Below are 24,022 nucleotides of genomic sequence, written 5' to 3' on the forward strand. Positions count from 1 at the left end.
ACAAGACTGTATATCAAGGGGGTAATATGGGACAACAGAAAGGTGATGGGAGTCACACTACTCAATTCTGCCCTTAAATCACTGTGGCTTCTTTCCAAGTGTTCAGTTTGCTAATCTGCAAAATGATAGGGTTGGATCGAATTAACTCAGAGGCCTTTTATAGTCTATTTTTTATATTGTTTTGGGATTGTGGGCCTTGGTGAAATATCAGAATCACCAAAAAGGCAAAAATCAGTAAAATTCACTTTGAGGTTCCATTAGATTCAGAAGTTTCATTGCTCCTTGTTCTAGAGTTAAGTCAGGAACCAGAAGCGAGATCTTCGACTCATGTCTTGCGTCATGCATTGGAAAGGTGCTCCACAGGCAAGGGGGCAAACAGAACTGAATTTTCTGCTAGCTCTCGCTTATGCAAGAGGCTGTTTTACCTCTTCCTCCTGGGGATGGAGAAGGCAATGGCACCCCAGTCCAGTACTCTTGCCTGGAAAATCCCATGGACGGAGGAGCCTGGTAGGCTGCAGTCCATGGGGTCGCTAAGAGTCGGACACGACTGAGCGACTTCACTTTCACTTTTCACTTTCATGCATTGGAGAAGGAAATGGCAACCCACTCCCGTGTTCTTGCCTGGAGAATCCCAGGGATGGCGGAGCCTGGTGGGCTGCCACCTATGGGGTCGCACAGAGTCGGACACGACTGACGCGACTCAGCAGCCTGGGGATGGAAAAATTACATAAATGCCAGAGTACAACTCACCCCTGAGCTATTTTTCCGAGATGTGTAAGCTGATAAATGCTTGACTTCCAACGGCTTAGCCTTGCCGGGCCCTTTGCTTTGGGCAATAGCCAGCTTCCCTGGATTTGAGTGGTTTAAAAACTGGACAGGGCTTGACATGCTGGAGATAAAAGAAGTATGTACCAGATCTACTAATGGTGAACCAAGGTACTTCCAAGAAGAATTTTCATAGAGTGGTCAGGAAAAGATGCTGAGGTCTGGCCACTGTCCACAATGTCTCTGCGAAGGTTCCACGTCAGATCCTTACCGTTTAGCCAGACCTCAGAAGAAGCTGCCTGCTGAACCTATAGCTTGGAGATAAGACAGATCTAGTTTCTAAAGGCAGTATCAAAACAGTGCTTAAATTATAACTGGTTGAAAATAGCCTGCTGATATACACATATGCACTTATAATATCATACTTAAATGCTACTTGTGAATAATATCTTTAGATACCTGACTTGCAAATTTCCTTCATTTTCAATTTCTGGATCTATAGGAAATATAACTATATCCCTCAAGATTCAGTCAAAAGCTAGCGTCTAAAATGAGTTAATGTAACATGTGATAGCTCATAGTGCTCTTTCTGTCCCAGAGGAACATAAAATGCAACCTCACATTACGAATTTTATAAATTCAATTTCCTAAGAACTTAATACTGCCTTAAATCCATTTTTCCTACCCAGTTCAATTCATGTATTATCTTTCTTTTCAATAAGAGAAATAGAAGAGAGACATCTTCTAAATTATTATCCATATATTTTATTAAGCAATAAGATGGAGATTTCTTTTTTAAGATCAGAGAATGAACTCTAGTGGGGGAAGTGTGGCATTTAGAAACTGTGCGCTAGAAGGGCTGCATGCAGTTAGGGTATGAGTTTCCTTTGCTGGTGGTATCTCCCAGAAAATGGAACAGTTCCAGAATGAGAGGAATGTTTGTAAGAGGACAAAAAAAATCAGGAGGGTGTGAGCTGAAGAACATTGAGCTGAAAGTATGAAGCCCTGGTTTTCTTTACTAACCCTGGAAATCTATCTTGAAATTCCTCTATTAATTTATTCTAGATTTATTAATACTGAAGACAATTATTAAAGAACAAATATCTCTAATGAAACTTTAGTCTCTTCCTCACTTTAATTATTTGATACTTAAAATCATTACTATATCAATTCCTTTTCTAAGAACCATAGACTTAAAGAACGCCTTCCTCAGTGGTTAGTGCAAAGAAATAGTGGCAAATAATAGAATTGGAAAATTCAAGAAAACTAGAGATACCAAGGGAACATTTCATGCAAAGATGGGCACAATAAAGGACAGATATGGTATAGGCCTAACAGAAGTAGAAGATATTAAGAAGAGGTGGCAAGAATACACAGAACTGTACAAAAAAGACCTTCAAGACCCAGATAATCATGATGGTTTGATCATCAACCTAGAGCCAGACATCCTGGAATGCGAAGTCAAGTGGGCCTTAGGAAGCATCACTACAAACAAAGCTAATGGAGGTGATGGAATTCCAGTTGAGCTATTTCAAATCTTAAATGATGATGCTGTGAAAGTGCTGCACTCAATATGCCAGCAAATTTGGAAAACTCAGCAGTGGCCACAGGACTGGAAAAGGTCAGTTTTCATTCCAATCCCAAAGAAAGGCAATGCCAAAGAATGCTCGAACTACCACACAATTGCACTCATCTCACACACTAGCAAAGTAATGCTCAAAATTCTCCAAGCCAGGCTTCAACAGTATGTGAACCATGAACTTCCAGATGTTCAAGATGGATTTAGAAAAGGCAGAGGAACCAGAGATCAAATTGCCAACATCCACTGGATCATCGAAAAAGCAAGAGTTCCAGAAAAACATCTATTTCTGCTTTATTGACTATGTCAAAGCCTTTGACTGTGTGGACCACAACAAACTCTGGAAGATTCTTCTATGGGAATACCAGACCACCTGACCTGCCTCTTGAGAAATCTGTATGCAGGTCAGGAAGCAACAGTTGGAACTGGACATGGAACAATAGACTGGTTCTAAATAGGGAAAGGAATACATCAAGGCTATATATTGTCACACTGCTTATTTAACTTACATGCAGAGTACATCATGAGAAACGCTGGGCTGGATGAAGCACAAGCCGGGATCAAGATTGCTGGGAGAAATATCAACAACTTCAGATATGCAGATGACACCACCCTTATGGCAGAAAGCAAAGAAGACCTAAAGAGGCTCTTGATGAAAGTAAAAGAGGAGAGTGAAAAAGTTGCCTTAAAACTCAACATTCAGAAAACGAAGATCATGGCATCTGGCCCATCACTTCTTGGCAAATAGATGGGGAAACAGTGACAGACTTTATTTTTAGGGGCTCCAAAATCACTGCAGATGGTGACTGCAGCCATGAAATCAAAATATGCTTGCTCCTTGGAAGAAAAGTTATGACCAACCTAGACAGCATATTCAAAAGCAGAGACATTACTTTGCCAACATATGTCCGTCTAGTCAAAGCTATGGTTTTTCCAGTATTCATGTATGGATGTGAGAGTTGGACTATAAAGAAAGCTGAGCGCAGAAGAATTGATGCTTTTGAACTGTGGTGTTGGAGAAGACTCTTGAGAGTCCCTTGGACTGCAAGGAGATCCAACCAGTCCATCCTAAAGGAAATCAGTCCTGAATATTCATTGGAAGGACTGATGCTGAAGCTGAAACTCCAATATTTTGGCCAAGTGATGCAAAGAACTGACTCATTGGAAAAGACCTTGATGCTGGGAAAGAGTGAAGTCGGGAGGAGAAGGGGACGACAGAGGATGAGATGGCTGGATGGCATCACCGACTCAATGGATGTGAGTTTGAGTAAACTGGGAGTTGGCGATGGACAGGGAAGCCTGGCATGCTGCTGTCCATGGTGTCGCAAAGAGTTGGACACGACTGAGCGACTGAACTGAACTGAACTGACTTAAGTTTTGGTGAACTGAAAAGGAAGAATAAACTGCTCCTCAGTCCTGGGACAAGGATCATACTGGAGACAAAGGTCTTCTTAAGAATCCTATCCTCTGCTTGTATTTTTATTTCTTTATCATTTTATAAATCTTATGCTCCATTTAAAACAACTTATGAGTTTCATTTATATTGCTTCCAAGAAACAAGCTACTATGTGGGCCAAAATATATTTCCAGAAGCATGAACTGATCTTATAGTATCTCAAGTACCATCTCCTTCCTTGATTCATGCAAGGTGAGGATAATCTCTCTCTCTTCCTAATTCTTAAGAGTATATGATCTATACATTTCCTTTGATTGTTATCTCATTCAATATTGTATGAGGTAAAAATCTGATCTACTATATTAAAGGTACATTAAGAGCAGAATCTATTTCTGGTTTATCTCTATCATTCCATACTAGGCCCCCAAAAATACAGATTGAACAACTAAAGAACCCAACAGGAAAAAAAAAAAAAAAACACCACTCTTAAATACAAAGTTAACTCATATAAGTGGTAATACTGTTCTTGCAAATTTACCTTACAAAAATATAATAGAAGTCTGAAGTGAAAAATAAGATACAGCCATATGACACAATTATTCTACGATTTTAGGTCTGTACATAACTACTGTATTCTTTTACAACATTCATAAGATTTATCAATATTCACATTAGAAAAATACAGTATGCTATGCTTCATTTAGTGGAAAGTAAAAACCATAAATGTTTACCATATCAGGCACAAGAGAAAATTCCAATTCCAAGTTCAGTTCCCAAAAGAAACCTGAATTGTTCAATATGAGAGGCTGCCCTGCACTATTTGCCAAAAGAATGTTTGTACATCAAAGGAGCTGTTGCTAGGTCAACGCATCACAGAGGTCAAGGGAATAGCAAAAGGACCTCCTAAAGTGATAAAGTAAGGCCTGTGAGTCTTTATTTTCCTAATTAATGAAGTGAAAAACATAAAGTGCCTTCATCAAGCATAAGAGAACTTAACAAACCCTTAGGAAAGTGATCCCACCAAAAGTAAACATTCCAGCAAAGGTGAAATTCATATTTTGGGTCTTTCTTTTGTGAAATTCTTGGAATAGGACAAACACCTACACTTCATCAAGAAAGAAGTACTTTGAAAGGAGGAGAAAAATGATGATTCCATCTACTATGGAATATAGTAAAAGCAAAATATGATTTGTTTGAAAAACTGGTATTCTAAGAAAGCATGTCCCTATTATGTATTCTTGATACTAGAATCACTACAATTACACTTCAAATATCATCTAATCTAGTGGTTCTCAGCCCTATCCACCCATTAAAATCCCAAAGACAACTTCAAAAAATACTGATACTCTGACAATACCCCAAGTTCTGACTTAATTGGTCTACAGTGGGGTCTAAGCATAAATATTTTTAAAAATCTACACAGGTAATACTAGCGTGAATAAAAATGAGGTGATGGACAGGGAGGCCTGGCGTGCTGCGGTTCATGGGGTCGCAAAGAGTCAGACACGAGTGAGTGACTGAACTGAACTGAACTGAACTGAGGGCTAAAATAAGTAGTATTAATAAGTATGAGAGTAATAGTTAATAACTAAACCAGGAAAATTAGAAATAGCCTTTTTTTCCTCTAAAACTAGATTTTAAAAATTACATCCCAAAGCAGCAGAAACATAACCATGAACAAGACAGGAAATTTCTAATAAAGCTGAAATTCTGGTGGAAAAAGAAAAGATAGCAAACAACTATATAAATAAATGAAATCATTTTAGATATTGATAAGTGCTGTGAATAAAACAGGCTATCGTGATAGTAACAAGTAGCTAAGTGAGGGGTCATTTTTGATAACATAATCAAAGACAGTCTGCTTTGAATATATTAATATAAATCATATTACACATTTTACTGGATAACCTGCCTTGATGATTTAATAATTTGCGAAAGCTATCTTACACAGCATCTATAGATGTATATCCATTGTTTAACAACTTTATCCATCCTGATGGAGATTTGCTTTTTGCTATTGAAATTGATGCTGTGAGGAACACTCTTATACATATATCTTTGTGTATACATGTTCTTACTACTCTAGGATAAATTTCTAGAAGTGGACTTACAAGATCAAAGAAAGCCCACATTAAAGTTTTGATAGATATTCTCAAATAACCCTCAGTATTTTTGTAAAAATGGAACTTCTACAGAAAGGATACACATCTTTTCAAGCAACTGCCATTAACAGCATTTGAATAAAAATATTTTATCTTTTTATTCTCTGTGAAATGATCCATTCTCAGTCTTTATCTTATTTGACCAATCTGCAATATATTTGGAAGAATCAGTTACCTATTTTCCTGTGAAACACTTTCTTGTCTTCTAAGGCTGCGTGCTCTCAAAGTTTTTCTCATAACACGCTGGACTTTTCAGTATTCCTTCCTGGTTTCTCCTCATATCTCCTTGATTCTAAACACTGAAGTGTCCTGGGTATCAGTCTTCAGTCATCACTCTACCTATACTCATTCCTGTCGGGCACACTTCCAATTTCATGGATTTAAATATCGCAGATCTCATTTATATAAATATCAGACACTTAAGATGCATCTAAAAACTTATTTCAGCTCAGTAATGGAACTTCATCTTTTCAGTTGCTCAAACCAAATCCTTGCTCTTTTCTCTTATACCCTAACTTTCTCTCTTCATTCAGGTTTCCGCACCTCAGATTCCCCAAAGGGAATTTCCTCTTAACACATTTCTAAAACAGCACTCTCCTGCCTCCCACCACCATTCCCTATCCTCTTAGGTTGCCTATTAGTAAAACATGGTATGTCTCAATATCTAAAATTAGAATACATATTTCTTAATCATTGATTCCCAGAATATTAGCTGGGAGTGGGGGTGAGGGGGAATTAATTGGTTCACCTTGGTATCCCTAGCACCTAGAGCAGTGTCTCTTTGTTGCTGACACAGTAGCCACTCAATAACTTATTTGCTCAGTGAATGAATTGTACAGGTCACACAGAGATAGCATAGTTGAAAACCAGGCTGTTAAAGTGGCAAAGGCAACATATTTTAAACACTTAGGTTTGGTCCCTACTCCAGCAACAGCTATGCAGTTCTGAAAAAGTTATCCTTCAAAGTCTATTTCTCAATCTGCAATTCGGGGTTTATGTCATCTTTCTCAGCAAACCAGACAGTTGCCGTCAGTATCTATTTGGCATTATAAACACAAAACTTTCACTACCCATAATTTACGGGGAACATATTTTTCTCTTAATCTATGTTGTTCACATGGAACATAAGGTAACAGCACGCCTTCAGAGGTCCTTACATTTTTTAGGTTATTATATAGTTGGCCCTCTAGTATCTTTGGGTTCCATTTGCTCAGTCAGCCAATCCTGGCCAAAAATTTTAAAAGTTCCAGAAAGTTCCCAAAAGCAAAATTTGAATTTGCAGCATACCGGTACCTATTTATATAGCATTTACACGGTATCAGTAATCTACAGATGATGTAACTTGCACAGGAGTATGTGCTTTAGGTTATACATAAATACTACGCTGTTTTTTTATAACAGATTTCAGCATTTGTGGACTTTAGTATCTGTGGGACGATTCTGGAACCAATCAGAAATTTGCAGGACTAGTCCTTATAACCGAGAAGGCAATGGCACCCCACCTGGAAAATCCCGTGGACGGAGGAGCCTGGTAGGCTGCAGTCCAGGGAGTCGCTAAGAGTCGGGCACGACTGAGCGACTTCACTTTCATGTATTGGAGAAGGAAATGGCAACCCACTCCAGTGTTCTTGCCTGGAGAATCCCAGGGACGGCGGAGCCTGGTGGGCTGCCGTCTATGGGGTCGCACAGAGTCGGACATGACTGAAGCGTCTTAGCAGCAGCAGCAGCAGCAGTCCTTACAAACATCCCAGTTGCCTTCCAAGAGGGGGAAGTGTCCGCCCTTAAAGTCACAAGGCCATCCAGTTTTGCAAGGCCCTTGTCCTTTCTCCAACCCCAGATCTGTGTGGGGGCATCTGATAAAACCTAGACTTGCAAAGCTGACCACCCGCCCTGCAATGGCTGTCCTGGGGGGTTACCCGGACCCTGAGGGAGCCAACATGGCGCTCCAGCTACACGGGTCTGAAACAGCGGGCTGGGCTTCAACCTTGGCCAAGCATCAGATTCGCCTAAGACTTGAAAAGCAGTCAGGGGCGCCACCCAGACACTCCGATTCAGTATCAGGGTGGGGACGGCGACACCAGTCTGACTACGCCGGGATGCGGGTAGGGGGAAATGCGGGGGGCGGGTGCGAGAACGCCGAATGCCGCCCCACACGCCGCAGGTCTACCGCTGCGAGCCATTTGCGCCTCCAAGCTCCCTACGCGGCAACCGGGTCAGAACCCTCCAGCAGAGGCTCCACTGCCTTCCCGCGCCCGCCATACTGGTCTCCCGCTAGACGGTGCCTCGACTCCGCCCCCTGCTCCGCCACCTAAGGTCTGGATTCTAGGCTAATTCCCAGTTCAGCTGGATCCCAGCCCACACGATGGCGCTTTCTGGGATAAACAAAAATCTTTCCAGCAGCCAATCATGTCCTCCATCCAGTCTACACAGAATTCCCACTTATTCCCGCGGTACTTCCCCGACCCTTTACTGCTCAGCTGTTAAGTTGCCTGAGGCCTCTGTCCGTCCGTCTGGACTGCGCACGCGCGTCCTCAAAGGTCGGGGGTTGGGGATGGGGGTTGGGGATTGGGGGAGCGGAGGAGGCGCAGAAGGGTCGATGTGGGCCGTCGCTAAGTACGTGTCAACAGACGTGCTGTGCAGCGCAGCAGTGGAGAGAGTCGAACCTCGACTTTGTTGGTGTCCATTGTGAGCGGCAGACTTTTAAGGGACATGGCTCCGGCGGAAATCCTGAACGGGAAGGTGGTCTCTACGTAAGCACCTATCATTGTTGTTAGAGTGTGTTGGGTTGCGGGCGAGGACTGTGAGCGGAGTGTGCGAGTTCACAAGGACTTTATTTTTTGCGGGAGGGAGACTTGTAGCGCAAGAGTCAGGCCAGCGGAGTGGGTAGCGGGGACGTTGTCTTGAACCCCTCAAACCTGAAGACTGGGTCTCTGCAACCAAAAACAGGCGCCCCGGACATGGTCTGCGTTTGTAGATTGGGTACCTGGTGGCGCTGCCTGCTGGCTCCTATGCTTCTGGGACAAGTTCTCTTCCTCAGCCCGACAACTCTTCTCCCAGAAGTGCAGCTGCCAGAAGAGTAGTTTGGGTTGCCTGCGGCATTCCACTCAGAAATCCAGTTCTTCTCTTCCCCCGCAATTTGGAGGGGAGGAGACTGAGATTAATGAGGTAGCAAGACTTTACAAGTTGACCAGGCTGATTAGTGTCAGAGGGTCTCCATCCAAGATCATAGCTTTTTCCTGCTACACCAGAGTTCATAATTTGATAAGTGAAATCTAATAAACATTTCTTTCCCCCTCAATTTCATGCTGCTCTAACAGCTCTCTCCTGTATCCTGACCCTAGAGTTACTTTCTGGTTTGGCTCTTGAGTCCTGACAATATTTTACATTCCCTTTGACCTCTGCCATTTCTACTGTAGGGGGAAATCTGGATGCTTAATTAGTGGATATGATTGCCAGCCTTAATTCCCTGGGAGTAACACCTAGCAGCTTTTTGTTTTGAGAGTTGACCGGAATGGAGTGAGGGGGAGAGATGAAAGTAGAAGAGGGAAGGATATATTTTTGTGTGATCCACCTGCAGGTTTTTCTTGGGACGTTGGACTTCACCGGTTATTTAGTAACAGCTGCAGCTGGCAACAATAGTTGCCCCATGAAGCCCTAATTTTGTGAGTACAGGTTTTTGAGCGAATTATAGAGTCACTAGTGGTGAAACCCACCTTTGGCCATAATGATTGTTTCCTGGAAGGTAGCGGTGAACAAAGAAGGTGCGATGTAATTTAGATGATGGTGAATCTTTCACAGTGGTGAGGAGGAACCCTGAACTTCTAGATTAGAAATGACAATACTTAACATTTGAGCTCTTTTCTGCATGTGATTTCCTAAATTGCATTGCTTGTGCTTGATCTTTTTTGTTTGGTTGCTTGTATTCAAACCCACTCCCTTAATCAGAGACTTTTCTTGATAAAATCTTCATTTTAGAGAGACTGAAGAGATAATTTAGGTTTGCTTCTTGGCAGGCTACTGAGAATAGGTGCTCACTGGATATGTTTTGGTTTGAGTAGAGAGCAAGTTAAATATGTTTGTAAGCTCCATAAGGGCAGATATGTACATCATCTTATTTCTCTCTATATCCAAAACACCTGGAAACCTTCTTTCACTCCTTACTAGTTTTTTAGCATTAAGCGAATTAGCTAACCTCTCTGTGCCAAAATTTTCTCAAATGTAAAATAAAGATAATATCTAGGCCATTGAATTATTAAGAGAATTGAATGAGTTTCTAACTGAAGAGAATTTAGAACTGTTCCTGGTACAGAAGCGAGGCGGCTGCGACGGCTCGGCGCAGAAGCGTGGCCGAGAGGAGCTAGGCCGGGCCGGGGGCCGGGGGCGGCAACCGAGAGGGGCTAGGCCGGGCCGGGGGCCGGGGCGGCGGCCGAGAGGGGCTAGGCCGGGCCGGGGGCCGGGGGCCGGGGGCGGCGGCCGACAGAGGCTAGGCCGGGCCGGGGGCCGGGGGCCGGGGGCGGCAACCGAGAGGGGCTAGGCCGGGCCGGGGGCCGGGGGCGGCGGCCGAGAAGGGCTAGGTCGGGCCGGGGGCTGGGGGCGGCGGCCAACAGGGCCTAGGCCGGGCCGGCGGCCGGGGGCGGCGGCCGAGAGGGGCTAGGCCGGGCCGGGGGCCAGGGGCGGCAGCCGACAGGGCCTAGGCCGGGCCGGGGGCCGGGGGCTGGGGGCGGCGGCCGACAGGGGCTAGGGCGGGCCAGGGCCCGGGAGCTGGGGGCGGCGGCCAACAGGCGCTAGGCCGGGCCGGGGGGCCGGGAGCTGGGGGCGGCGACCGAGAGGGCCTAGGCCGGGCCGGGGGCGGCGGCCGACAGGGGCTAGGCCGGGCCGGGGGCTGGGGGCAGCGGCTGACAGGGCCTAGGCCGGGCCGGGGGCTGGGGGCCGAGGGCCGGGGGCTGGGGGCCGAGGGCCGGGGGCGGCAGTCGAGAGGAGCTAGGCCAGGCCGGGGGCTGGGGCCGGCGGCAGCGGTGGCGGCGGCAAGAGGAATTACCCAAGGCCCAAGGTAAGAGAAATCCAAGTAAGACGGTAAGTGTTGCGAGAGGGCATCAGAGGGCAGACACACTAAAACTAAAACTACAGAAAACTAGCTAATCTGATCACACGGACCACAGCCTTGTCTATCTGAATGAAACTAAGCCATGCCGTGTGGGGCCATCCAAGACGGATGGGTCATGGTGGAGAGGTCTGACAGATTGTGGTCCACTGGAGAAGGGCATGGCAAACCACTTCAGTATTCTTGCCTTGAGAACCCCATGAACAGTATGAAAAGGCAAAAGGATAGGACACTGAAAGATGAACTCCCCATGTCAGTAGGTGCCCAATATGCTAATGGAGATCAGTGGAGAAATAACTCCAGAAAGAATGATGGGATGGAGCCAAAGCAAAAACAATACCCAACTGTGGATGTGACTGGTGATAGACGCAAAGTCCGATGCTGTAAAGAGCAATATTGCATAGGAACCTGGAATGTTAGGTCCATGAATCAAGGCAAACTGGAAGTGGTCAAACAGGAGATGGCAAGAGTGAACGTTGACATTCTAGGAATCAGCGAACTAAGATGGACTGGAATGGGTGAATTTAACTCAGATGACCGTTATATCTACTACTGTGGGCAAGAATCCCTTAGAAGAAATGGAGTAGCCATCATGGTCAACAAAAGAGTCCGAAATGCAGTACTTGGATGCAATCTCAAAAACGACAGAATGATCTCTGTTCGCTTTCAAGGCAAACCATTCAATATCACGGTAATCCAAGTCTATGCCCCGACCAGTAACGCCGAAGAAGCTGAAGTTGAACGATTCTATGAAGACCTACAAGACCTTCTAGAACTAACACCCAAAAAAGATGTCCTTTTCATTATAGGGGACTGGAATGCAAAAGTAGGAAGTCAAGAAACACCTGGCGTAACAGGCAGGTTTGGCCTTGGAGTACAGAATGAAGCAGGGCAAAGGCTAATAGAGTTTTGCCACGAGAACGCACTGGTAATAGCAAACACCCTATTCCAACAACACAAGAGAAGACTCTACACGTGGACATCACCAGATGGTCAACACCGAAATCAGATTGATTCTATTCTTTGCAGCCAAAGATGGAGAAGCTCTATACAGTCAGCAAAAACAAGACCGGGAGCAGACTGTGGCTCAGATCATGAACTGCTTATTGCCAAATTCAGACTTAAATTGAAGAAAGTAGGGAAAACCACTAGACCATTCAGGTATGACCTAGATCAAATCCCTTATGAGTATACAGTGGAAGTGACAAATAGATTTAAGGGACTAGACCTGATAGACAGAATGCCTGATGAACTATGGACAGAGGTTCGTGACATTGTACAGGAGACAGGGATCAAGAAAATCCCCATGGAAAAGAAATGCAAAAAAGCAAAATAGCTGTCTGAGGAGGCCTTACAGATAGCTGGGAAGAGAAGAGAAGCGAAAAGCAAAGGGGAAAAGGAAAGATATTCTCATCTGAATGCAGAGTTCCAAAGAATAGCAAGGAGAGATAAGAAAGCCTTCCTCAGCGATCAATGCAAAGAAATAGAGGAAAACAACAGATTGGGAAAGACTAGAGGCCTCTTCAAGAAAATTAGAGATACCAAGGGAACATTTCACGCAAAGATAGGCTCGATAAAGGACAGAAATGGTATGGACCTAACAGAAGCAGAAGATATTAAGAAGAGGTGGCAAGAATACACAGAAGAACTGTACAAAAAAGATCTTCACGACACAGATAATCACGATGGTGTGATCACTCACCTAGAGCCAGACATCCTGGAATGTGAAGTCAAGTGGGCCTTAGAAAGCATCACTACGAACAAAGCTAGTGGAGGTGATGGAATTCCAGTTGAGCTATTTCAAATCCTCAAAGGTGATGCTGTGAAAGTGCTGCACTCGATATGCCAGCAAATTTGGAAAACTCAGCAGTGGCCACAGGACTGGAAGAGGTCAGTCTTCGTTCCAATCCCAAAGAAAGGCAATGCCAAAGAATGCTCAAACTACCGCACAATTGCACTCATCTCACATGCTAGTAAAGTAATGCTCAAAATTCTCCAAGCCAGGCTTCAGCAATACGTGAACCGTGAACTTCCAGATGTTCAAGCTGGTTTTCGAAAAGGCAGAGGAACCAGAGATCAAATTGCCAATATCCGCTGGATCATTGAAAAAGCAAGAGAGTTCCAGAAAAACATCTATTTCTGCTTTATTGACTATGCCAAAGCCTTTGACTGTGTGGATCACAATAAACTGTGGAAAATTCTGAAAGAGATGGGAATACCAGATCATCTGACCTGTCTCTTGAGAAACCTGTATGCAGGTCAGGAAGCAACAGTTAGAACTGGACATGGAACAACAGACTGGTTCCAAATAGGAAAAGGAGTACGTCAAGGCTGTATATTGTCACCCTGCTTATTTAACTTATATGCAGAGTACATCATGAGAAACGCTGGGCTGGAAGAAACACAAGCTGGAATCAAGATTGCCGGGAGAAATATCAATAACCTCAGATGTGCGGATGACACCACCCTTATGGCAGAAAGTGAAGAACTAAAGAGCCTCTTGATGAAGGTGAAGGAGGAGAGTGAAAAAGTTGGCTTAAAGCTCAACGTTCAGAAAACTAAGATCATGGCATCTGGTCCCATCACTCCATGGGAAATAGATGGGGAAACAGTGGAAACAGTGTCAGACTTTACTTTTTTGGGCTCCAGAATCACTGCAGATGGTGACTGCAGCCATGAAATTAAAAGACGCTTACTCCTTGGAAGGAAGGTTATGGCCAACCTAGATAGCATGTTTAAAAGCAGAGACATTACTTTGCCAACAAAAGTCCGTCTAGTCAAGGCTATGGTTTTTCCAGTGTTCATTTATGGATGTGAGAGTTGGACGGTGAAGAAAGCTGAGCGCCGCAGAATTGATGCTTTTGAACTGTGGTGTTGGAGAAGACTCTTGAGAGTTTCTTGGACTGCAAGGAGATCCAATCAATCCATCCTAAAAGAGATCAATCCTGGGTGTTCATTGGAAGGTCTGATGTTGAAGCTGAAGCTCCAATACTTTGGCCACCTCATGCGAAGAGTTGACTCATTGGAAAAGACCCTAATGCTGGGTAGGATTGGGGGCGGGAGGAGAAGGGGACGACAGAGGATGAGATGGTTGGATGGCATCACCGACTCGATGAACATGGGTTTGGGTAAACTCCGGGAGTTGGTGATGGACAGAGAGGCCTGGCGTGCTGCAATTTATGGGGTCGCAGAGAGTCGGACACGACTGAGCGACTGAACTGAACTGAACTGAACTGGTACATAATAAGAGTTTGATACATGTTAGCTGTTAACAACTGGTAATTAATGTATACAGAAGTGATTGATTCATTATCTTTTTGACAGTGATAGTTGCCTTGAGACCTATTTCAGTGGTTCTCAACATAAACTGCACATTAAAATCACTTGGGTAGCTTTTTGTTTTCGTAATTTCTTTTTATTTACATATGAACACGTACAAAAAAGTGCACCTGTCATAGGTATATAGCTCAGTGAGGTTTTCACTGCTGAACTTCAGTAGCACTCAGCGAGAAATAACATTGTTGGCACTCCAGAAACTCCTCTCTCACTGCCATCCCATCACCACCCTCCAACAGAGGTAATCCTTGTCTGAATTCCAACACTGCAGGTTAGTGTTGCTTGTTTTTGATCCTTATATAAATGATGTCATGTAGTATAAAGTCTTCTGTGTGTCTGGTTTCTTTCAACCAACCTTATATTTCTGAAATTATTTCATGTTACCTGTAGCTGTGGTTCATTAACTCTCGTAGCTGTTTTGTATTCTATGTGAATATGCCACTGTTTTCTTATTCATGTACATTTTGGTTTCTCATTTTGGTTGATTATGGAATATTGAATAGTGCTATGAGCATTCTTTTACATGTCTTTTGGTGGAACATATATACGTTTCTGTCGGTTAGATCCCTAAGAGTAGAATTGCGGAGTAATAGGACACATATATGAACAGTTTTAGTAGAAATTGCCAGTCTTTTCCAAGATAGTTTTGTGCATGTGCAGGTATGTGAGCGGGTTCAATCCCTGGGTCAGTAAGATCCCCTGGAGGAGAAAATGGCAACCCACTCCAGTATTTTTGCCTGGGAAATCCCGTGGACAGAGGAGCCTGGCGGGCTACAATCTATGGGGTCCCAAGAGTAGGACATGACTGAGCAACTGAGCACATGCACATATGCACTCCATGCTTGGTACCTACACTAGACTGGTTTAATTGTAGTTGCTAGCAATAAACCACTGGACTCAATATTTTAAAAATCTTTTAAAAGCTCATCCTGTGATTCTAATGCATCTTGAAAATTGAAAACCACTTATCTAAACCCTTAACTCTTAAGTTGAGCTTCCCTGGTGGCTCAGACGATAAAATCGTCTGCTTGCAATGTGGGAGACCCAGGTTCAGTCCCTGGGTTGGGAAGATCTCCTGAAGAAGGAAATGGCAACCCACTCCAGTATTCTTGCCTAGAGAATCCCATGGATGGAGGAACCTTGTAGGCTACAGTCCATGGGGTCACAAAGAGTTGGACACGACTGAGTGACTTTGCTTTAACTCTTAAGTCCAAGTTTCATAGTTGAAGAAGAGTATGGCAGTGATCTGGAAATGACTGTTCAGGTACTGGAAGGATTCCTTTCCCTCATCTGCTCAGAAGTAACATAGATGACCTTGTACAGAGCCCCATGTTTGAGCAATCAGTTCGTTCCAGCTAACACAGTTCATAAACAAGCACTAAGACTTAAGTACAGAGGATTTTTCTTAACGTACTCATAAAATGACTCAGTCCAAGTTTCATAGTTGAAGAGGAATGTGTCAGTGATCTGGAAATGACTGTTCAGGTACTGGAAGGATTCCTTTCCCTCATCTGCTCAGAAGTAACATAGATGACCTTGTACAGAGCCCCATGTTTGAGCAATCAGATCGTTCCAGCTAACACAGTTCATAAACAAGCACTAAGACTAAGTACAGAGGATTTTTCTTTAATGTACTCATAAAATGACTCAGATGAAGCCATGGCACCGTGACTTTCATGGAGAGCTTGAATCCAGGGGCAGGTAGAGCTCACAGTTCCTCAGAGAGGAGAAGCCATAGAGGGGGGACAGCCTGCTTGGTTCATGCAGTGGTGCAGTCCCTCAGCTCCCAGTGCTGAGGCTGTGGCAGGCCTCGGACTCTTGGCCGTGGCCCAGGGGGGCATCCTGAACAAGAAGGTGGTGGGTCTTAGAGCGTGAGCTGGTTGGGCTGCAGGGTGTCCCTACTTTTCCTATTTTCCTGGGCCAGGGACACTCTTCAGAGGAAAGGTAAGTGCAGCCAGGGTTCCTGGGGTCCAGGAGAAGGATTCCTCACCTCATTCCCCAAATTTGCAGGTCAGATTCTTTGGTTGCCACCAACTGTTGAGTCTCTCTGGGGACAAACTTGCAAACCGTCAAGTTCCCTGGGCAGATTCTGTCCTGATGTAGTGTTTGAATTGTAACACTTTCTTTCTTCTTTGAAGGGGGAAGAAGAATGGGGCAGACCAAGAATTCCACAGTGAGAAATTCTCCAAAACAGAGTTCACACCCATCCTATCCTGCAGCTGAGGAAACAGTTGAGGCAAGAAAAGTGATTTGATTTGGCCAAAGGTTGCTCAGCTGGTTAATGGCAGAGGCTGGTTTAGAACCACGGTCTTCACCCAATACATGGTGTTTCTCACCATCAAGTGCTTATTACTTTTCCTAAAAGGAATTTCATAAGCTATTTTTTTTTCTTTACACCAGTCTTCCTCTCATTGCCATGCCTCCCATTCTGCTGAGAAGGCCATCCTTGGCTTTTGTCTACTTTTACTTCTTCTCCCTTTCTATCTTTCTGGTAGCCAGGACTGGGCAGAGTTCATCTTTCCAGATGTCTTCTCTGCCTGTGGGAAACCTGGATCTATTTGCCAGTTGTGTCTCTTCGGAAGGAACACTTCCATTTCTTCCTTAGGGGAGTTTCCAAGATTGTAGCCTGGATTTGAACATTGTGGGAGATCTGAGGGTTAGGGACAAAGGTGTCTTTGGGGATGTTTATTCATTCAATAAATATCTATGTGCCTCCTATATGCCAGGCACTCTTCATAGCCACAAGAGTGTAACAGTCATCACGACAGCACGCATCCCTACCGTAGTAGAATTTGTGTACTGATGGGTAGATGAAAATGGTAAAAATCATTAAAGCAGGGTGTGAGGTAGTGAGAAATGCCAAAGAGAAAACCATTGCGGGGAAGGGGATGGAGATTTCTGAGGAGTGGGGGTACGGGGTTTGTAATTTTGAGCATGAGAGTGCAAGAGGAACCTATGGGCAAAGGTTTGAAGGAGGTGGGGCTATGAGCCTGCCAGTGTTGGTTTGTTCTTCACCAAAAACACAGCCTGTGCCATGGACCTTTGACCTCGCTGGTTATTATTAAATGACTGCCCTGGGGTCAGCAGTGATGGCCTCAGAGAAGCTGAAGGTGAGTGGAGAGGCTGAGTGAAAGTGCACTGACCTTGGTGGTGAGAGCGCCCCCTGGCTTCAGAGAGGAACTTCTAAAGATGATACAGAGGGTGGAAAATAAGAGTGTCAGAAAAACTACCCTGAGAAGGCAATGGCACCCCACTCCAGTACTCTTGCCTGCAAAATCCCATGGACGGAGGAGCCTGGTAGGCTGCAGTCCATGGGGTCTCGAAGAGTCGGACACAACTGAGCGACTTTCGCTTTTCACTTTCATGCACTGGAGAAGGAAATGGCAACCCACTCCAGTATTCTTGCCTGGAGAATCCCAGGGACAGGGGAGCCTGGTGGGCTGCCGTCTATGGGGTCGCACAGAGTCGGACATGACTGAAGTGACTTAGCAGCAGCAGCAACAGCTGTTAGACCAGAAGCGAACCACCATTCGGTTTTCAAAGGGGGCTGATGAAGTGTTGTTGTACGATTTGTTTGACCTTTCCTTTTGCAGTTGAGCCTGTTACTTCCCTGGAGGGATTAAGTCTCTTGATTAAGCCTTCTTTCTAGAAAGGCCAGTTGTGAAGAGACAGATGGTTTGCTGCTTGTCAGGCCACCAGGAGAAGGTGCTCTGAATTGTGGGTGGAGCAGAGCCTGTTGATGTGTTGGTAACACAGATTCCTGTGGGAGGTATCCACAGAGCTGGTCACGGTGTGCCCCCTCCAGGATCACTGGGTGACTTAGTTTACCTACTGCCTTAGCATCCTCATCTGTATGCGTGTGTGCCTGCTAAGTCACTTCAGTTGTAACTGGCTCTTTGCGACCCTATGGACTGTAGCCCACCAGGCTCCTCTGTCCACGGGATTCTCCAGGCAAGAATACTGGAGTGAGTTGCCATGCCCCCCTCCAGGGGATCTTCCCAACCCAGGGAGTGAACCTGCATCTCATGTCTCCTGCATTGGCAGGTGGGTTCTTTTCAAATGCCACTAATGCCACCTGGGAAGCCCCCTCATCTGTATGTTGGTCACCTAATTCATAGGATTGTTAAATTAAATGAGTCATTACTTGTAGAGCATTTAGAGCAGTCCTTGGCACATAGTTAAGTTACAATAAATTGGTACTTAGTTCATGTTGAATAAACAGATGGTGTTTGTATTTATCCAAGCTGTATCTGTGGCCGCTGGTTTATCATCTTGAGCCTTAAAATTAGAGTGTATGCTACTCTTCAAAGATAAAATGGAACCTTGATTATATGTTTAGCTACAGGGATAGAAGAACTATTTTCTGTAAAAAGAGTTTGTTCACCAGAGTTAAATTGATAAGCTTTTCATTTTGTCCTGCAGAAAAAGTACCTGTAGGCCTTTTTGTGCTTGAAAAGATTTACCTGTAATGAGTTCCAGAGTGTGGGCCTTTTGGAAGTTCCATGGAACGGTGACTGTCAACCTCAACCTTGGCTTGAGTCTGGGAGCCTGTGCAGGAGAGCAAGCAGGAGTTCCTGAAAGTGGGACCTTCCACTGGTTCTTCACTAGGGCACCCAGTCAGGCTGTTGGGTGTGTTGTAGGTGGACTGTGGCAGTCTGGACTGGCAGTCGTTTACGTGGCCATGGCATCAGCCAAAATCTTGAGTAGGGCTTATCATCCAAGAATGCGTGTCTGTCCTCACCCATCAGGAGGGTGGGGATAAGGCAGATTGGAATTTAGACAAAGGGCTTTGTGTGAGTAGAGGTATGTGGTCCCTGTTTATATCCCCATTTGCATGAAGAAGCCTCTGGAAGGAGGGATATCAGGCTGGCCTGGTACAGAGGAGGGTCCTTGGAGTGGAGGGAAAAGGCTCCCTTCTCCAGCTGACTCCTGGAGAGACTGGATAGGGTAAAGGTTACAGCCTTGTGTGGCTTTGGGCAAGTCAGTCAGCCTCACCTTCCACTTCCGGTAGTGGATGCGATGATGATGGTGTTTATCTCCTGAGGTTGCCAGAGGATTAAATGAGTATAGGAGGTTCTCTGAAGAAGTCCTTTGTGCTTCTCTGGTTACAGCTGTACCTTCTGACATCTGATCCACAGGGCAGAAAGCCATCGCATCTCTGCTTTGTGCAGTTTCCCCTACCTTGATGATTTCCTATAAGATGGCTCCTGGCACCCTGTAAGCCTTTGACCTTGAGGGAGAGGGCAACTAACATGCCAGTCAGGCTTTCTCCACTACCCAGGTCACTGCTCCCTCCATGTTGCAGTTTATGAAACTGCAGCCAGAAGTGACTTGTTTGACCAAGAGTTCTAAGGCTAGTGGCAGACCTTCATCAGTGTATTTTCTTTCCTCTCCAAGGGCTTTTTACTTGCTTTTACTGGCTAGATTTGGCTCTCCCTTTTAAGAGATGAATGAATCAAACTGAGTCACCTCAGAAAATCATTTTCAGAGTCACAGTCATTCTTGACAGGTTGAAGACCAGTCACACCACCCTTCTTTGTTAGCTAAACTTTTTCCCCTCCCTTGCTGGGAAGTTCTTGCCTTCAAGCCTGGGCAGGAGAGGTATAGCTTTGGGTTGCTGATGCTTGATGCGCCTGAGGAAATAGGGAGTGTTTTTGTTAAAGGTTTTGCCAAAGCCTTTCAAAACCAGAGCAGGGAAGAGGGGCAGACTTCTGATTCACAGGGATTATAATTTTGAATATGGAAATTAAGCTCTTACTCATTGCAAAAGGGACTTCTGGGCAAAGATTTGAAGGAGGTAGGGCCATAATCCTGCCAGTGTTATGGGGAGGAAGGTTCACCGCCTTGCATGATTTAAGATAAATGGTTTTTCCTTTGGATGTTGGCCCCTGCTTAGTAAGTAAGAAGCCTTTTGGACTTAAGCCGTTCCTACCCAAGACTGTCCTTTAGTCTTCTCTAAAAGCAGAAAGGCCAGGTCTCTGTGACCCTTTTCTCAGCTAAGAGCTGTTGGCCTCTCCTCTTCTCCAGGTGGAGACCCAAGTATTTTCTACATTCTTTCCACATTCCCCTCGGATGCTGAGCCAGAGGCCTGCTGAATGTCATCTGCTCTGACATTCAGATCTGTGGTTAGATAGTCCTGAAATAGTACTAATTCTGGGTGTCGGGCTCTTGCTTGCAGATCCTGAGACTTGTGGCCACTCCATCACGTCTCATAACTCTTGCTACCAGCTGAGGATTACAGAATGGTACCCTGGAGGCCAGATGTAGTAGTGTTTCATTGGGCTTACAGATTTATTTTTAAAACTTGGATTACTTCCCAACACATTAGTGTGTAATTACACTTAAGAATCTGGACACCTGATGTTTTGAAAGGACGTGTAAAGTCCAGCAATACCGTAGTCTCTGATCCAGCATCACTAATTTGTTGGGTCTGAGAAGAAGCTGCCCCCACTCCCGTGTGAGGGTAGGGGGAAAGGTGGGACTGTTCCTGGCGGTGTGCACCCTCTCTGACAGTGCTTTCCTCTGTGACCTTTCTGTAATGTTAATGTACTTTTAGTCTGCTTTTAAAATCCTACCTTTTATGAAGCTCAGTTGTGTCTGCCTCTTTGCGACCCCATGGACTGCAGCCTGCTAGGCTCCTCTGTCCATGGAATTCTCCAGGCCAGACTACTGGAGTGGGTTGCCATGCCCTCCTCCAGGGGATCTTCCCATCCCAGGGATCGAACCCAGGTCTCCTGCATTGCAGGCAGATTCTTTACTGACTGAGCCACCAGGGAAGCCCTTTATGAAGCCTTTCTCCACCAATTCAGTCTAGTTTGCAGCTCCATTTGTTTCCTCTAGATCAGTGGTTCTTAAATGATGGCAGTTTTGTCCCTCCTTCCATGGCCACATTTGGACATGTCTGAGGCATTTTGCTTGTCATATAGCAAGTGGCTGTGTGCTGGTGGCATCTAGAAGGAGTGCACCAGATGTCCCCACAACATAGAATTATCCGGCCCAGATGTCAGTCATGTTGAGATCCATAAACCCTGATCTGGAGACCTCAAAAGCATTTATTTTGTCACTGCGTATATGGATTAATGATGACCTTTACGTTCACTGAGAATTTGGAGGTTTATTAGAACTTTACACCAGTTAGCTGTTTTCATGTCATAAGTATCAGGCAAGTCACCGTTCCCTTGGGTCTTTGAGAGAGTTTGAGAGAATTGGATGGAAGAATTTTACATTATAAATTTTCATTGGAGCATAAAATAGATTCACATTAAGTTTTCAAATATATGTTTGAGGTACATGTCAAGTTTAGTAAATATTTGCATAAAATTATAATTGTTGTAAATATTTTGTTCTTAAACATAATAAAAGAGTACTGGTGTTAGTTGATATGTATACTGATAAAATGTAGCGCTTGATATTATTTATCACTAAAAATGATGTATCAACAAGAAGGTAATTTTTTTACATTTATTTTATTGAAGTATAGTTGACTTACAGTGTTATGTTTCTTCTGTATAGCAAAGTGATCAGTTATGTATGTGTGTGTGTGTGTATATATACACATACACATACTCATTCTACTTCATATTCTTTTTCGTAATGGTTTATCGCAGGGTACTGATTATAGTTCCCTGTGCTGTACAGTAGGACCTTGTTTATCCATTCTGTATATATGATAGTTTGCATCCCAAACTCCCCATCCATCCCTCCCCCACCTGCCCTGCCTTGGCACCCACAAGTCTGTTCTCTCTGTCTGCGAGTCTGTTTCTGTTTGGTAGATAAGTTCATTTGTATCATGTTTTAGATTCCACATATAAGTGATATCATGATATTTGCCTTTCTCTTTCTGATTTAATATGATAATCTCTAGGTCCATCCATGTTGTTGCAAACAGCATTATTTCATTCTTTTTATGGCTGAGTAGTATTCCATTGTGTATATCTATCACATCTTCTTTATCTGTTCACTTGCTGATGGGCATTTAGGTTGTTTCCATATCTTGGCTAGTGTGAATAGTGCTGCTATGAACAGTGGAGGTGTAGTTGCTCAGTTGTGTCCAACTCTTTCGACCCCATGGACCGTAGCCCACCAAGCTCCTCTGTCCATGGGATTCTCCAGGCGAGAATACTGGAGGGGGTTGCCATTTCCCTCTCCAGGGGATCTTCCTGACCCAGGGATCAAACCTGGGTTTCTCACATTGCAAGCAGATTCTGGGTGCATGTGTATCTTTTTAAATTATAGTTTCATCTGGATATCTTCCTGGAGAAGGAAAAGGCAACCCACTCCAGTATTCTTGCCTGGAGAATCCCCATGGACAGAGGAGCGTGATGGGCTACCGTCCATGGGGTTGCAAAGAGTCAGACACGACTGAGCAACTAACACACACACTGGATATCTACCCAGGAATGGGATTGCTTCATCACATGACAACTCTATTTTTAGTTTTTAGAGGAACTGCTGTTGTGGTCCTTTAATGGACCGGAACTTGGGGGTACAGAGTCGACCAATAAGAAAAGAAGGAAGAAAAGAGGCTGATATTCCCTGGTTTACACAGTATGCCAATATAACTCTAGGACAAAGAGCTAGCACCGTCTACGCAGGTTCAGGGCGCCCTCTCGAAGAGGTCTTGAAAGCCCGGGCAAATAAGTAGACACGATGGACACCTGTGCTCCGTGGAAACAGCCTGAAACAGAGAGAGCACGAGAGAGAGAGAGGGAGAGAGAGAGAATGAGGAAAGACACGGGGACCAGTGCTCGGTAGAACAAAGGCATTTATTCAACATATTGTGGGCATATATATACTCTCTTACCAGATAGCCCTTTTTAGCAGAGATAGGGATCAAAAGTCTAACAAGTCATCTAGAAAGCCGGAGGTTAGAATTATTCTCTAGAGAGGGGGTTGTAACAGTTACTTTACATATCAGAAAGGAGGAGACTTGTAAATGGCTGCTGTTCACCATATGGAATTGCCATACGAATGAGATACATGAATTTCTATTATCCCTGAAAGCTGGCTTGCCAGCTCTCTGGCACCTGTATTCAGGTGCTGTTAAGGAACATAGAATTCATGCAAGACTGAAAACAGCACACAGGAAGCCTCCTGTTAAATGTATCCTGACAAACTGCCACCCTGTTTTCCATAGTGGCTGCACCAATTTATTACATTCCCACCAACCATGTAGGAGGGTTCCCTTTTCTCCACACCCTTTCCAGCATTTATTATACTTTTTGATGATGGCCCTTCTGACTAGCATGATGTGATATCTCAGTGTAGTTTTGATTTGCGTCTGTAATTAGCAACGTTGAGCATCTTTTCATGTGCCTATTGACCTTCTGTATGTCTTCTTTAGAGAAATGTCTAGGTCTTCTTCCCATTTTTTGATTGCATTGTTTTTTGTTGTTACTGAGTTGTTTGAGTTGTTGGTATATTTGGGAAGTTAAGCCCTTGTCAGTCACATGATTTGCAAATATGTTCTTTAACAAAGAAAATATTTAATTCAATTAAACTAACTTGGAATTTGAAGTATATGCCTTTCTTGGAACACTAGGTGGCCTCAATTATTTTTACAAGGAACTACATGTTAAGTTTTTCCAAAAAATTTGAAGAATTTTTTAGCAGTATGAGAGCTTCAGTGAAAAATAAAACAGCAAATGAACAAAATGAAAATAAAGCAAATAAAATCAGACATT

At 44.3% G+C, this 24,022-nt stretch overlaps 2 protein-coding genes across 37 annotated transcripts in view; one reads left to right on the forward strand and one right to left on the reverse strand.

Moving 5' to 3' along the window:
- LOC145513463 (coiled-coil domain-containing protein 170-like) overlaps nucleotides 1–8,435 on the reverse strand; it is a 37,097-nt gene extending 28,662 nt beyond the window's left edge. For 7 of the 34 annotated variants that reach the window (XM_081509909.1, XM_081509904.1, XM_081509900.1 and 4 more), the window contains exons 1-2: nucleotides 6,078–6,674; nucleotides 751–1,079 (exon numbers count right to left, since the gene is read on the reverse strand). In XM_081509909.1, coding sequence (XP_081366035.1) covers nucleotides 751–888 — 138 coding nt within the window. In that variant the 5' untranslated portion in view covers nucleotides 889–1,079; nucleotides 6,078–6,674. Of the gene's footprint in view, nucleotides 1–750; nucleotides 1,080–4,471; nucleotides 4,559–6,077; nucleotides 6,681–7,404 lie in introns of those variants that run through there. The other 27 variants (XM_081509910.1, XM_081509903.1, XM_081509899.1 and 24 more) reach the window with 10 other exon arrangements.
- A 27-nt stretch (nucleotides 8,436–8,462) lies between these two features.
- Nucleotides 8,463–24,022, forward strand: part of MTHFD1 (methylenetetrahydrofolate dehydrogenase, cyclohydrolase and formyltetrahydrofolate synthetase 1) — a 72,064-nt gene continuing 56,504 nt past the window's right edge. For 2 of the 3 annotated variants that reach the window (XR_014059411.1, XM_081509869.1), the window contains exon 1: nucleotides 8,463–8,652. Coding sequence is in view for 1 of the 3 variants with exons in the window: in XM_081509869.1 (XP_081365995.1) it covers nucleotides 8,612–8,652 (41 nt within the window). In the remaining 2 variants the exon portion in view is untranslated. Of the gene's footprint in view, nucleotides 8,653–16,477; nucleotides 16,576–24,022 lie in introns of all 3 variants that reach the window. The other variant, XM_081509870.1, reaches the window with a different exon arrangement.

This window comes from Giraffa tippelskirchi, chromosome 7, assembly GCF_054371585.1.
Source record: "Giraffa tippelskirchi isolate mGirTip1 chromosome 7, T2T-mGirTip1v1.2.pri, whole genome shotgun sequence".
Classification (NCBI taxonomy): Eukaryota; Metazoa; Chordata; class Mammalia; order Artiodactyla; family Giraffidae; genus Giraffa; species Giraffa tippelskirchi.